The sequence below is a fragment of the Nycticebus coucang genome, chromosome 1, assembly GCF_027406575.1.
Source record: "Nycticebus coucang isolate mNycCou1 chromosome 1, mNycCou1.pri, whole genome shotgun sequence".
Classification (NCBI taxonomy): domain Eukaryota; kingdom Metazoa; phylum Chordata; class Mammalia; order Primates; family Lorisidae; genus Nycticebus; species Nycticebus coucang.
Window position 1 is genome coordinate 127764061 of NC_069780.1, and position 15791 is coordinate 127779851.

Consider the following 15791-nt stretch of genomic DNA (forward strand, 5'->3'; position numbering starts at 1 on the left):
ATAAAATTATGCTCTCTCTGTAGCAGCAGTCTCTAGGTCTTGACCCAGTCCATAAATTCTGAAATGTTTCATTAAGAAGGCAATGGGAACCACAGAGATTAGAAAGGAAACTTCAGAAACCAATGTGCCCTGAGCAGCTAAGAGAAATAACTTGGGAAGACTGAAGCCTGAGAGTTTTATACTGTGTTGCATACACATTTTCATTTACTTTCATTGGCCTTTGTTTGCATGAGTTGTGTGAAGTTAACTGTCAATGAGTTTATTTATGACTCGGGGTGTGGTAGTTGCTGGTATCTATCAGTGTAATCAGCATTTATGACAAAATTAGCTCCTGTGGGTAAACCTAGCAGGTTTTCACTCACAGAGTACATCGATGTTGGCGTTATTTTTTCTTATTTTTTTTTTTTTTTTTTGGTAGAGACAGAGTCTCACTTTATGGCCCTCCGTAGAGTGCCGTGGCCTCACACAGCTCACAGCAACCTCCAACTCCTGGGCTTAAGCGATTCTCTTGCCTCAGCCTCCCGAATAGCTGGGACCACAGGCGCCCGCCACAACACCCAACTATTTTTTTTTTTGGTTGCAGTTCAGCCGGGGCCGGGTTTGAACCCGCCACCCTCGGTATATGGGGCCGGCGCCTTACGGACTGAGCCACAGGCGCCACCCGATGTTGGCGTTATTTTAATCTCAAACACAATTTGGCAAGTACTGTAATTATGGAAGAGAACAAGGAAGCTGGATGATAGATTGCCTTTACGGAAGACAAAATATCCTGGGGACAGTTTAAACTTTGTTTTTGAATAGGATCTGAGGAAAACTGAGAAATTGCCTGCTTGGTTTGAGTGTACTTGTTCCCTTTGCAATTCATATGCTAGAACTTAACCCCCAAGGTGGTGATGGTGTTAGAAGGTAGGATTCTGGGGAGGTGATTAGTCCTGAGGGCTCTACCCTCATGAATAAAATTAATTGCCTTTATAAAATGGCTAGGGGGAAATAGCATGACCCTTTTTTGCCCTTCCTTCCTTCTCAACATATGAGAACCCAGGGTTCATCCCCTCTAAGAGAATGCAACAAAAGGGCTGCACGTTGGAAACACAGAGCAGCCCTCGCAAGACACCAAATCTGCCAGCACCTTTACCTTGGACTTCTCAGTCTCCGAACTGTGAGAAATACATTTCTATTATTTATAAATTGCTCGGTCTCGGGTATTTTGTTATAGCAGCAGGAACAGCCTGAGACACATCCTAATCCTGATGATTACTTCTACCTTTGACTCTGATAAAACAATCTTTTAGACTTAAAGGGTTGATTTCTAACTCTTGATCTCCTACTTTTATTTCCCGGGTTGTTACTGTAGCTTGTCAGGTCATTGCAGGCATGAACTTGAAAGATCTCCGGACTTTTAAAATACATTCACTAGGGCCAGCTGCTATGGCTCATGCCTGTAATCCTAGCACTCTGGGAGGCCAAGGTGGGTGGATTGCCTGAGCTCAGCATTTCGAGACCAGCCTGAGCAAGAGTGAGACTCCATCTCTACTAAAAAAGAAAAACCAACTGGGTATTGTGGTGGGTGCCTATAGTCCCAGCTACTTGGGAGGCTGAGGTGAGCGATGGCTTAAGCCCAAGAGTCTGAGGTTGCTGTGCGCTATGATGCCATGGCACTCTACCAAGTGTGACAAAGTAAGACTCTGTCTCCAAAAAAAAAAAAAAAAATACACACAGCTTGGCATAGTGGCTCACACCTGTACTCCTAGCACTCTGGGAGGCTAAAGCAGGTAGATCACCAGAGCTCGAGTTTGAGACCAACCTGAGCAAGAGTGAGACCCCCACCTCTACTAAAAATAGAAAAACCAGCTGGGTGTTATGGTGGGCACTGATAGTCCCAGCTACTCAGGAGGCTGATACCAGAGGATCAATTGAGCCCAAGCAGTTGAGGTTGCCGTGAGCTATGATGCCATGGCACTCTACCAAGGATGACAGAGTAAGACTCTGTCTCAAAAAAAACAAAAAAATTAAAATACATTCACTTGTCTTAGTGGTGAGGTATATGCGTTAAAAATAAAAAATTAATGGGTGGTGCCTGTGGCTCAAGGAGTAGGGCGCCGGCCCCATATGCCGAAGGTGGCGGGTTCAAACCCAGTCCCGGCCAAACTGCAACAAAAACAAAAAAAATAGCCGGGCGTTGTGGCGGGCGCCTGTAGTCCCAGCTGCTTGGGAGGCTGAGGCAAGAGAATCGCGTAAGCCCAAGAGTTAGAGGTTGCTGTGAGCCGTGTGACGCCATGGCACTCTACCCGAGGGCGGTACAGTGAGACTCTGTCTCTACAAAAAAAAAAAAAAAAAAAAATTAATGGGCGGTGCCTGTGGCTCAAGGAGTAGGGCGCCCGTCCCATATGCTGGAGGTGGCGGGTTCAAACCAAGCCCTGGCCAAAAACCACAAAAAAAAAAAAAAAGTTAAAAAAAATAAAATAAAATAAAATAAAATAAAAAATTAATATTAAAATTGTTTTCAAGTTAAGATGTATAAAAACTATATTTGTGGATGTAAGCACTCTAATTTGTACAAATAATCAGCATATTGAATCCCATAATGGCATAAATGTATTCATGATCTATGTACAAATGACTTAATAAGATAAATACATAAATAAATATTTGGGGGGACCTCACCTAATGTGCATGATGCAATGGTATATTTCAAAACTGTTAAGAAATGAGTATCGAACCGGAAAAAAACCCGTATAGCTAAGGCAGTTCTTAGTAACAAAAATAAAGCTGGGGGCATCAGCATACCAGATTTTAGTCTGTACTACAAAGCCATAGTGCTCAAGACAGCATGGTACTGGCACAAAAACAGAGACATAGACACTTGGAATCGAATTGAACACCAAGAAATGAAACTAACATCTTACAACCACCTAATCTTTGATAAACCAAACAAGAACTTACCTTGGGGGAAAGACTCCCTATTCAATAAATGGTGTTGGGAGAACTGGATGTCTACATGTAAAAGACTGAAACTGGACCCACACCTTTCCCCACTCACAAAAATTGATTCAAGATGGATAAAGGACTTAAATTTAAGGCATGAAACAATAAAAATCCTCAAAGAAAGCATAGGAAAAACACTGGAAGATATTGGCCTGGGGGAAGACTTCATGAAGAAGACTGCCATGGCAATTGCAACAACAACAAAAATAAACAAATGGGACTTCATTAAACTGAAAAGCTTCTGTACAGCTAAGGACACAATAACCAAAGCAAAGAGACAACCTACACAATGGGAAAGGATATTTGCATATTTTCAATCAGACAAAAGCTTGATAACCAGGATCTATAGAGAACTCAAATTAATCCACATGAAAAAAGCCAACAATCCCTTATATCAATGGGCAAGAGACATGAATAGAACTTTCTCTAAAGACGACAGACGAATGGCTAACAAACACATGAAAAAATGTTCATCATCTCTATATATTAGAGAAATGCAAATCAAAACATCCCTGAGATATCATCTAACCCCAGTGAGAATGGCCCACATCACAAAATCTCAAAACTGCAGATGCTGGCGTGGATGTGGAGAGAAGGGAACACTTTTACACTGCTGGTGGGACTGCAAACTAGTACAACCCTTCTGGAAGGAAGTATGGAGAAACCTCAAAGCACTCAAGCTAGACCTCCCATTCGATCCTGCAATCCCATTACTGGGCATCTACCCAGAAGGAAAAAAATCCTTTTATCATAAGGACACTTGTACTAGACTGTTTATTGCAGCTCAATTTACCATTGCCAAAATGTGGAAAGAGCCTAAATGCCCACCAACCCAGGAATGGATTAACAAGCTGTGGTATATGTATACCATGGAATACTATTCAGCCATTAAAAAAAATGGAGACTTTACATCCTTCGTATTAACCTGGATGGAAGTGGAAGACATTATTCTTAGTAAAGCATCACAAGAATGGAGAAGCATGAATCCTATGTACTCAATTTTGATATGAGGACAATTAATGACAATTAAGGTTATGGGGGGGGAGCAGAAAGAGGGACGGAGGGAGGAGGGTGGAGCCTTAGTGTGTGTCACACTTTATGGGGGCAAGACATGATTGCAAGAGGGACTTTACCTAACAATTGCAATCAGTGTAACTGGCTTACTGTACCCTCAATGAATCCCCAACAATAAAAAAAAAAAAAAAAAAGAAATGAGTATCATTGTGATGGATGTGTTACTTAGTTCAATGTAAACATTTCACATTGTATATCGAAGCAGTATCCTGAACCCCATAAATGCATCAATGTGCAAAGTTATGATTTAATAAAAAATAATTAATTAAAATAAATAAATAAAAGAATCCTACCAGACATTAAAAAAAAAAAACAAAAAACTATATTTATGCAGGGTCACACCATGTGGGCTCAGCACGTTTAGAAATGGAGCTTTTCTCATAGCTGGGCGTTGTGGCGGGCGCCTGTAGTCCCAGCTGCTCGGGAGGCTGAGGCAAGAGAATCGCGTAAGCCCAAGAGTTAGAGGTTGCTGTGAGCCGTGTGACACCACGGCACTCTACCCGAGGGTGGTACAGTGAGACTCTGTCTCTACAAAAAAAAAAAAAAAAAAAAAAATGGAGCTTTTCTCATTAGTGTTGGCCCAGTTGAATAGCCAAGACATTGGGAAATTTGGGGTTTCCAGTCATTGAGACCCTCTTGGAACCTTATTACTGATTTTGCTGTGTGACATAGTAACATTATCTCTTTAAGCATCTTCCATTCTAAATTGTTACAGTGGTCAAGAAAAGAAATACCCCTATTTTTAAAAGTCTTTTATCAAAGAAACTTCTCTGGTCATCTTTGGCCTGGCACCATAAAAGCAGCTGGACACCCCTTGCGCCCTGCCCTGGCTGCACCATATCCAGCTTCATCCGGGCATAATCCCAAGCCCATAGTAAAGTACTGTTGACTAAAGAGGCCTGGATCATAGGAATATTCCCACTAGGCACCTGACTGGGCCCTGTTTGGACAATGGAATAGTATAATAACACTTCCCTATATTTTTAACAAGCTTTTATTTCAAGAATATCAAACTGTGACCCTATCTCATCTGTAGGCATGACATTTAGGCAGTAATTTAGACCATGGTTCTCAAAACATTGGTTTATTAAAAAGTTTCATTGATCTTTTGTGAAATGAGAAAAACAAGGACAATATAGTAAGTCTGCAATACAATTATATTTATTAAAATTTAAAAGGTCTTCCTTTACACTGAAATATTTGCCTTTCCTATTTTAGGCATTAAAATATTCTTTTTGCATTAAATGACAGTGGTTGTAGAGAATAAGGTTTAAAAAAATATTCTTTGCAAGGTAAAGAATCAACAATCTAGTCCAAGTTCTCCTCAACTCCCTGGCTCCCTCTTCTAAAAGAAACAAACAAAATGAGAAGGACAAAAAACACAACTTGGATCTGTTCTTTTTGTAAGCTACACTGTGTTCATGTGAATGGGGGTATGCTGTCTTCTCCTGCGTTTAACAATCTTGCGAGCACAGGAGCCTCCAGAACTGTGACAAATAAACCTCTATTGTTTATAAATCAGCCAGTCTCGGGTATTTGTTATCCATGCATAGCAGCAGGCACAGACTGAGATGTACCCCAACTCATCCTTGACTGTGCCTTGATTTCCCAACAGTGTTTGAAGGCAGTAGGTGCCCAAATGCTTGTTTCATTGACTGTGAGGCAACCTCCATTCATAACGAAAACGTCTCCAGAGAAATGGAAGGCAGCCTGTATCTCATGGTAACAAAATAGTCTGAGATTTGATTACCACAGTGGAAGGGAGTGGAAAGGGATGCTGAGCAGCCGGCGGGGGCTCTTGGTTCCGTCCCTTTCCCACAATCCTCCTAAGTTTGAGGTGCCTTGGTTTGTTTGCAAACAATATGTAGAAGAAAATACTTGCTTTGCTTCTGCAGGGCTTGGTGGTGAGGATCAGACACATGTGCAGTGGCTGCTCTTGGTCTGCCTTGCTCTCTCTTTCGTTCCACCCCAGGCTTTTCAGCATCTGGCCCACACTATAACTCTGGGGAAGCCTCGGCTCATCCCACCAACCCCCCAGAGTTCCCCCTGGGTCAGCCCAGCAGTGTCTACACCAGTCAGCTGCACTCCCAGATGCAGACTGCAATCTCTAAGTGTTGATACTTAATTCTGACCTCTATTTAAGTCAGGAGCCTTGATGCCCATCCTGACTAAGTTCCTGGAAGGGCAGGACGTTCTCTTTATTTCTCTTTTGTATTTCTCAGAGCAGCTGGCACCAGTGCTCTGCAGTTCCTGTGTGCGGTTGACCCTTACTTAGTTGTGATTCATCCTTCTCTCACACTACCGCCTGTCAGTTCTCCTCAAGGTCAAGGGTCTCATCTCACCTGATGTGCACATTGTGAGGGTGTACAACACGCCCCCTGGGGGAGGGGTTCTTTTACAACCAGAACTTTACCCTGGAAGTGAGAACAATGTAATCAGAAAATTTGTACCCTCATATTAATTTGAAGTTTTTAAAAAGTGGTCAGTAGTCCCCTCCCCTTATTTGCCCCTGGCAGAGTTGCCCAAGCACCCTTCCCAATTCCAATCCAGCCCAGGACCTGGTGATGCTCAGATCTTCAAGCCCCAGTCAGGAGCAGAAAACAAAAAAAAAACAGGCACTAGACAGCTCCGTAATAGAAAAGCCGTTGTCTGGGGACTTGGTGTTCCCTCTATGCGGCAGGACCGATGTGCAGCCTAGATGTGTCACTGTAAATCTTTGTATGAACAGCTCCAGGATCATCAAAGTCACATCTTACCTTCTTCTCTTTACCACACTTGTCACAAACTTCATGAGAAAAAATATGTTGTCTAGGAAAACTGAAGGCTGTGACCATTTGTGAACATTAAATATAGGAAGAAGTAGTGTCCGGATCCGAAATGTCAAAAGAAATTCTATAGTAAGTTGTATACATTAATGAACAAAGTATTTGGTATTTTTTTTGGTCAGAATAAAATAGCTCCTCTTTGTGGTATCTGCTAGGTCAGGCACCCTAGTGGAGGCTTTAAACCTTAGAACAAAGTAGAGCTTGTTTTATTTTACAGGCTAGGAACGTGACACTCACAGAGGTTGGGTGACCAGTAGGGACAACACAAGTGGAAAGAGAGAGAGGTTGTGTGGACTTCTAGCAGAGACTCAAAACACTATTTCACATCTAATTTTTAAAACAACAGCAACTAAATCGGGTCATCAGTAATACATGTATGTTTCCTCCAACATGCCTTACATAAACTTGTCTTGGACAAATCATGGCAAAAACTCTTCCATAGGTGTGAAGTTGCAATTATTCCAAAATGAAAACATCATAATTTAAGTAATTATAAAAGTAGATGTTCAATATACTTTATCACAATTTAAAAAACACCAAATAGGTAGATGTCCATTATAGAAATTAAAAAAATAGAACCACAAATATAATAAATAGAATAAAAATCACTGGTAATGTCCTAAGAATAACTGATTTATAATTAAGGTTTCTCTAAAATTTTTAAATTCCTCTGCTTTTTTACAATTTTACAGTGACCTCTCAGAAATGTCTAAGGGTGAAGGGCAGCCTTCTCTTTCAGCCGATTTATCACCATCTTTATATTTTAGTTTCATTGATCTTTGAGAGGAAAGGGGTTAAAGGTAAAGTCTGGCAAATTCACACAAATCTATCTCAATCATCAGTCTAAACTGCTTTGTGCACACACATACGCTGACAGCTTCTCCTTTTGTACCTAGAAGACTCAGTGTTCAAAACAATAGCATTGTGTTAGGTCACCAAAAGAAGCAGGACACTTCAGGGCAAAAAAGGACGACTCTAAATGTCAGTGCAAGGTGGAAAATGCTCTTTCCAAACCCAGTGAAATTGCCCTGTTTTCCAGGTAAACACCGGTTTTATCTCCTATAGAGATAGCAGCTTTACTGTTGAATGTTGAAGGTCTAAGGAACAAATTAAAGAAGGTCAAGTGTACACGATTTCTACTGGTGCGACAGGCTGACTGCTCCTATAATCCAAACTCACATACAGGGGTCCTCCCTTATCCACGGGGTATGTTCCAGGACCCCCAGTGGATGACTGAAACACAGACGGTACCAAACCCTATATACATATACACTGTGACTAAAATAAAATCTTATGCCCCCTCTGCACTCCCCCCAGCCCTCAGGAGCTGACTGGCTGGACACCCTTCTTGGCCAAGACCATCCCTAAAACTGAATTACTAGTCAAGAGAAAGGAGATCAAACAGGCCTCACCACACCCACCCCCTTTCTTCTTAGAGATGTTCTTTGTGACTCATTAACAGGTCTAAGCCTATGCAAGACCTACCTGCAGGTCCCAATATACATAACAAGCCCTGGGCTTAAGTCCAGTACTTTGTCTCTGATTAACAGACCCTTATCTTAGCATTCCTTTTTGCTGACTCCGGGTCTATCAGAAAGAGCTTAACTCTTTTCAGCCAATTGTCAGCTAAAGAAAGTTTAAACCAGAACTGTAAGCCCCCCCTACTTTGAGATGTCCCATTTTTTCAGGCCAAACCAATGTACACTTTGCACATACTAATTCATGACTTTACCTGTAACACCTACCTCCCTAAAATGTACAAAACTGAACTCTCACCCCACCACTGTGAGTCCAAGGCTCAAGGCTTCTTGAGTGTGGCTTTGCGTCATGGTCCTCAATTCTGGCTCAGAATTAACTTCTTTAAAATCATTTTACAGAGCACGGCTTCTTTTCCATCAACAATACCATGTTTCTTTCCCTATACATACATACCTACGATAAAATTTAACTTATAAGTTAGGTACAGTAAGAGAGATTAACAGCAATAATTAATAATAAAATAGAACTGAAGGAAAGTACTACAAAATCCAAAAAGGGGGGGGACCAGATATGTAGCAGCACCCCTCGCCCCCTACCATAAGAATGTGACCTTTTGTAACTGTCCTAGGAAATAGCCCTGAGCTGAAGCAGATAACCGGTAACTGGTTCTGAAAGAAAAAAGCTAAGCAAATGTTTAACTGCTGATCTTGTCTTAAGATAGATGAGTAATGAACCAGAGTTCTTCTTATCTGGAAAAGCCCCTATGTCTGCTACCCCTCCCTAAAGCCCCTGCTATGTCTGCTACTCCTCCCTACTTGGTTTTTGCCTTTATAAGCTTGTAAAAACTGCTGTTCAGGGCTTGACTCCTCAGCTCCTAAAAGAGTTGCGAGTCAGGCCCCAGCATGCTGGAATAAAATCCTCTTGCTGTTTGCATCAAGCGCCGTCTCTTGCGGTTGATTGGGGTCGTCAGAGCTCAGGGCAGAGTGGGGGGTCCTGCCCCAAGTCTTTCATTTGGGGGCTCTCCCGGGATTTGATGACCACCCCTCACCTGCAGAGTCGACCTTGGAGGTAAGAAAGGGGTACCCCGAAAACTGTCTGGTCTGTGTCTTCAGTCCTTTGTTTGACTTTGTGTGTGCGCTTTTGGTTTTGCAGCCGTTTGGCACCTCGTGAGAGTGGCCGGACAGTGGTCGGTAGACGTGCCCGGAGGACCACAGGCTGAAATCCTGGGGGACGCCCCAGGAACTGAGGAGAACCAGGGACGCCTGGTTGTCTCCTGCTGTAAGGGCGCTGATCGAGTCTGGTTGTTTGAACAAAAATTACGGGAAATGCGCCCGTCTGATTCTGTTGTAGGCTTGTGAGGGACCAAGTGTGGTAGGTAGGTCCTTGTATCTGTAATATTTCTGTTATTCCTGTTATTTGTGTTTCTGACAGATCTACTGACGATGGGACAGACTGTGACAACCCCTCTGAGTTTGACTCTAGATCATTGGACTGAAGTGAAGAGAAGCAGTCGTGACCTGTCAGTAGAGGTTAAAAAAGGCCCATGGCAGACTTTCTGCTCCTTGGAGTGGCCCACTTTTAACGTCGGCTGGCCCTCAGGAGGAACCTTTGACTTATCTCTTATTTTTGCTATCAAAGAGATTGTTTTTCAGAGAGGATCGGGAGCCCATCCTGATCAACAACCTTACATCATAGTCTGGCAGGACCTGGTGCAGAATCCACCCCCCTGGGTTCGGCCGTGGACTGCCACATCCAGGCCCCCGTCTAATCCTCGGGTGCTCGCTGTCCAATCTTCCGGTTCCAGAAAAGGGGGCGACAGCTCGGACCCCCCTAAGAAGATCTACCTGGAAATTCAGACCGATCATCTTCTCCTCGACCCTCCGCCCCCTCCTCCCCCATACCCTCCCGCCTTGGCTCCTGTCGGGGGGCAGGGAGGACCAGCATCGCCAGATCCGGCGATTGCCCCCTCTGCACCTCCGGGGGAACCTTCACTGGGGCCCACACAAGGTACCACGAGTCACCGCCAGGGAGAAATGTCTCCCGACACTACTGTTGCCCTGCCCCTGAGGGCATACGGCCCCCTGCCAGTGGCAACAGATGAGGGACCACCTCCTCTCCAGCCCCTCCAGTACTGGCCATTTTCTTCCGCAGACCTGTATAACTGGAAAATTAATCACCCCCTTTTTCAGAAGACCCCCAACATCTGACTGGGCTGGTAGAGTCCCTGATGTTCTCTCATCAGCCCACATGGGATGACTGCCAGCAGCTCATACAGACTCTCTTCACTACTGAAGAGAGGGAGAGGATTTTACTAGAAGCTAGGAAGAATGTACTTGGGGCAGACGGGCGTCCTACCCAGCTCCCCAACATCATCGAGGCTGCCTTTCCCCTCTCCAGACCTGACTGGGACTTCAACACGGCAGAAGGTAGGGAGCGACTGACAGTCTATCGCCAGGCTCTAGTGGCTGGCCTCCGTGGGGCGGCAAGACACCCCACTAATTTGGCTAAGGTAAGAGAAGTAATACAGGGGGCCATGGAACCTCCCTCAGTGTTTCTTGAGCGCATAATGGAAGCTTTTAGGCGCTACACCCCATTTGACCCTGCCTCTGAAGGACAGAGGGCTTCCGTGGCTATGACTTTCATAGGGCAGTCAGCTGTAGACATTAAAAGAAAGCTGCAGAGGATTGAAGGATTGCAGGACTATACCTTGCAGGATTTAGTTAAGGAAGCTGAGAAAGTATACCATAAAAGAGAAACTGAGGAAGAAAAAGAGCAGAGAAAGGAGAAAGAGAGAGAGGAAAGGGAAAATAAGAGAGACCGAAGACAGGAGAAAAACTTAACACAGATTTTGGCCGCAATAGTAGGAGAGAAGAGCCAAGAACAGACCCAAGGTAGAACTTAGAAGTCAGGTAGGCTGGGCAACCGCGTCCCGTTAGATAAGGATCAATGTGCCTACTGTAAGGAGAAGGGGCACTGGGCCAGGGAATGTCCTAAAAAAAGGAAGAAAGTACTGGCCTTAGAGGAAGAAGAAGATTAGCGGGGACGGGGCTCGGAACCCCTCCCCGAGCCTAGGGTAATACTTAAGGTGGAGGGGAAGCCAGTTGAGTTCCTAGTAGACACCGGAGCTCAACACTCAGTCCTACTGGAATCATCAGGACCCGTCTCCAAGAAAAAATCTTGGGTTGTAGGGGCCACAGGGCATCAGCAGTACTCATGGACTACCCGAAGATCAGTAGATCTGGGAGTGGGACGGGTAACCCACTCGTTCTTAATTATCCCTGAGTGCCCTGCACCCCTCCTTGGGAGAGATTTACTCACCAAAATGGAAGCCCAGATCACTTTCACTCCTGATGGCCCAGAGGTAACCCAGAATAAGAGAGTAACAGCCCTGACCATGCGTTTGGAGGATGAACATAGACTCTTTGAAAAGCAACGGGAGAAAGGGACTAGTCTCATACATGACTGGCTAGAAAAATATCCCAGGGCATGGGCCGAAACTGCCGGAATGGGACTGGCCACAGAAAGGCCGCCTATAGTCATAGAACTCAAAGCGACTTCCACTCCTGTGGCAGTGCGCCAGTATCCTATGACTAGGGAAGCTCGGGAAGGGATTAGGCCTCACATTCAGCATCTCCTACAGCTGGGCATACTAGTAAAGTGCCAGTCACCATGGAACACCCCCTAATAACCCATCAAGAAACCCGGCACAGGAGACTATCGCCCTGTGCAGGACCTGAGAGAAGTAAACAAGCAGGCACAAGACATCCACCCCACCGTGCCTAACCCTTATAATCTGTTAAGCTCTCTCCCTCCGGACCATATCTGGTACACTGTCCTGGATTTGAAGGATGCCTTCTTCTGCCTCCGACTACACTCCTCTAGCCAGAACATCTTCGCATTTGAATGGAGAGACCCGGACTCTGGAATGACGGGGCAATTGACATGGACCCGACTTCCACAGGGGTTCAAGAACTCCCCAACCATCTTTGATGAAGCCCTCCACCAAGACCTAGCTCACTTTCGCGCCAGCCACCCTCAGGTAACGCTCCTACAATATGTAGATGACTTACTACTAGCTGGAACGACAAAGGAAGAGTGCCATCGGGGCACAGAACTGTTACTGGAAGAACTAGCCCGCTTAGGATATTGAGCCTCCGCCAAGAAAGCCCAGATCTGCCAGAAAGAGGTAACGTACCTGGGTTACACCCTAAGAGGAGGGCAGAGATGGTTAACAGAAGCCAGGAAGCGTACTGTGACTCAGATTCCAGTTCCCCGCTCGCCCCGCCAGGTGCGAGAATTCTTAGGAACTGCGGGGTTCTGCCGCTTATGGATACCGGGGTTTGCTACTCTGGCAGCTCCCCTCTACCCTTTGACCAAAGAAAGCACTCCCTTCGAGTGGGGTGCCAGCCAACAGAGGGCCTTTGACAACATTAAAAAGGCATTATTATCAGCCCCGGCCCTGGCTCTACCAGATGTAACAAAGCCCTTTGTCCTATACATAGATGAGAAGAGAGGAGTGGCCCGAGGGGTGCTGACGCAGCCTTTAGGGCCATGGAAAAGACCGGTAGCATACCTCTCCAAGAAATTAGACCCCGTTGCTGGTGGTTGGCCAGCCTGTCTGAGGTCTGTGGCAGCAGTGGCGGTACTGGTAAAAGATGCAGACAAATTGACTATGGGGCAGAAGTTGACAGTCATTGCCCCCCATGCCTTAGAAAGCATCATCAGACAGCCCCCGGACTGGTGGCTGTCCAATGCCCGCATGACACACTACCAGAGTCTCCTATTAAATGGAGACAGAGTCCAGTTTGGCCCGCCTGTCATCCTCAACCCGGCTACCCTACTACCTGATACCTTTGTCCGGGAGGATGTATTACACACATGCCAAGAAGTACTGGCTGAGGAGACTGGAACTCGGAGGGACCTCTGTGATCAGCCCCTGCTGGATGCCCAATTGACCTGGTTCACTGATGGGAGCAGCTCCATAATAGAAGGTAAAAGGGTGGCCGGGGCGGCGGTGGTGGACGATCAGCAGACCATCTGGGCAAGTAGTCTGCCTGAAGGGACGTCGGCCCAGAAGGCCGAGCTGGTCACCTTGACCCAGGCCTAACGTTTGGCAGAAGGAAAAAAAGTTAACATATACACCGATAGCAGGTATGCTTTTGCTACAGCCCATGTCCATGGGGCCATTTACAGACAGCGAGGACTGTTGACTTCAGCAGGAAAAGAAATTAAACACAGGGAAGAAATCCTAAGTCTACTGGAGGCTGTTCACCTCCCTAAGAGGGTGGCCATAATCCACTGCCCTGGACATCAGAAAGGGGGGTCCAGAGTTGCCGAGGGAAACCAAAGGGCCGACCGAGAAGCTAAGCTAGCGGCTCAAGGGCTCAACATCCTACCGCTATATGAAAACACTTTAAGGCCTAGCCTTAAAGAAATAGCACCCCCCCTTATCAAAAACTTTAAATATTCAGAGCGGGATCTCGAGAGGATGGACAGATTAGGCCTCCAGCTAGAATCCCCAGAGGGGATCCGAGAAACCCCGGAAGGGAAAAACATCCTCCCTGAGGAGCAGGCAATCACCTTTCTCAGGCAACTTCATAAATTAACCCATCTGGGCCCCAAGCATCTGAAAACCATTGTTCAGTCCTCTCCATACTATATTATAGAATTAAGTAAGCTCGTTGATGCAGCTGTAAAAGAGTGCAGACCTTGCCAATTAGTAAACACCCAGCCTAGCACACTACCTCAGGGAAAACGACTCCGAGGGGATCGCTCTGGAAGCTACTGGGAAACAGATTTTACTGAGATTAAGCCGGCTAAGTACGGATACAAGTACTTGCTAGTGTTCATAGACACTTTCTCAGGATGGGTCGAAGCTTTTCCTACAAAGAGGGAGACTGCTCAAGTTGTGGCCAAAATAATATTAGAAGAGATTTTTCCAAGATTTGGGCTACCCAAAGTAATCAGATCCGACAACGGTCCCGCTTTCGTTGCCCAGGTTAGTCAGGGTTTGGCCAAAATCCTGGGGCTTGAATGGAAATTACATTGTGCTTATTGGCCCCAGAGCTCAGGGCAGGTAGAGAGGATGAATAGAACCCTAAAAGAGGCCATGACTAAATTATCCTTAGAGACTGGCATTACTGACTGGACAGTCCTCCTTCCCTTTGCCCTGTTCCATGTGCGCAACACCCCTAGTACTCTCAAGCTGACCCCCTTTGAAATCCTATATGGAGCTCACCCCCCACTCGTTGCCATGCAGCACCTCCCTTCCCCAGAATCTTACTCCTCTCAATCTTTATACACCAGATTAAAAGTCCTTGAAACTGTGCAAAAGGAAGTGTGGAGCCGGCTGATCGAAGCCTACAAGCCCAGAGATCTGCAAATACCTCACCAGTTCCAGGTTGGAGATTCGGTGTACATCCGGCACCACCGGACAGCCAACCTTGAACCACGGTGGAAAGGACCATACCTAGTACTGCTCACAACCCCGACCGCAGTAAAAGTTGATGGCATCGCAGCCTGGATCCACGCGTCTCATGTCAAACCAGCACCGCCGCCAGACTCCGGGTGGAAAGTGGAAAAGACGGACAACCCCCTCAAGCTCCGCATCCGCCGCAGTAGCCCTACTCCTGCTGATACAACTCCTGGTGATAAGTAGCTCCGGTCCCAATCCCCATGCCCCCCAGAGGTTAACCTGGCAGGTTCTCTCTCAGACTGGTGCTGTAGTATGGAGTACTACAAAAGAGGACCCTCCTTGGACCTGGTGGCCGTCCCTCACCCCAGATATTTGCGCCTTAATAGCAGGGCTAGATAATTGGGATATCCCCGATGAGACCTTTGAGGAGGTCCCATCGAGCCTTGATCATCATTTGGCAAAGCGCTCACTTACCCGAGGCTCCACATCCCAAGGCCAGTACATTGCAGACGCCCCTGGCTGTGGCAACTTGCCCGCCCAGCGCCGGATGCGACAAATAGAGTTCTATATCTGTCCCCGGGATGGGAGAACAAGAAGCCAGGCCAACAGATGCGGGGGGATAGAAAATTTCTATTGTAAGCAGTGGGGATGTGAGACGACTGGGCAGGCCTCCTGGCACCCCATTTCCTCTTGGGACTTAATAACCGTAAAGAGAAGCAGTACCGGGGCAGGGTCAAACCCCCTAAATATTTCCTTCACGGAGAGAGGGAAGCAAGCCCGAGATTGGTTAAAAGGAAGAACATGGGGATTCCGTTTCTATATGTCAGGGTGGGATAAAGGATTTGCCTTGTTTATCAAATTAAAAATAGAAACCCCCGTCACTGTCCAGATAGGACCCAACATTGTACTCTCAGGACAGCAGCCGCGAGCCAGGCCGCCTATTTCCCCCCGTATGCCCCAGACACCAGGGAGCACCCAATTGACTGGGGCCAGCACAGCCCCATCGCCTGCGG

At 46.1% G+C, this 15791-nt stretch overlaps 1 protein-coding gene across 1 annotated transcript; it reads left to right on the forward strand.

The window, feature by feature from the left end:
* The first annotated feature begins 9805 nt into the window (after positions 1-9805).
* Positions 9806-15148, forward strand: LOC128589212 (uncharacterized). Its single transcript, XM_053596152.1, is given in 2 exon segments — positions 9806-10538; positions 10541-15148. Coding segments are annotated over 2 exon segments (5214 nt in total). The 3' UTR covers positions 15022-15148.
* The last annotated feature ends 643 nt before the right edge of the window (positions 15149-15791 follow it).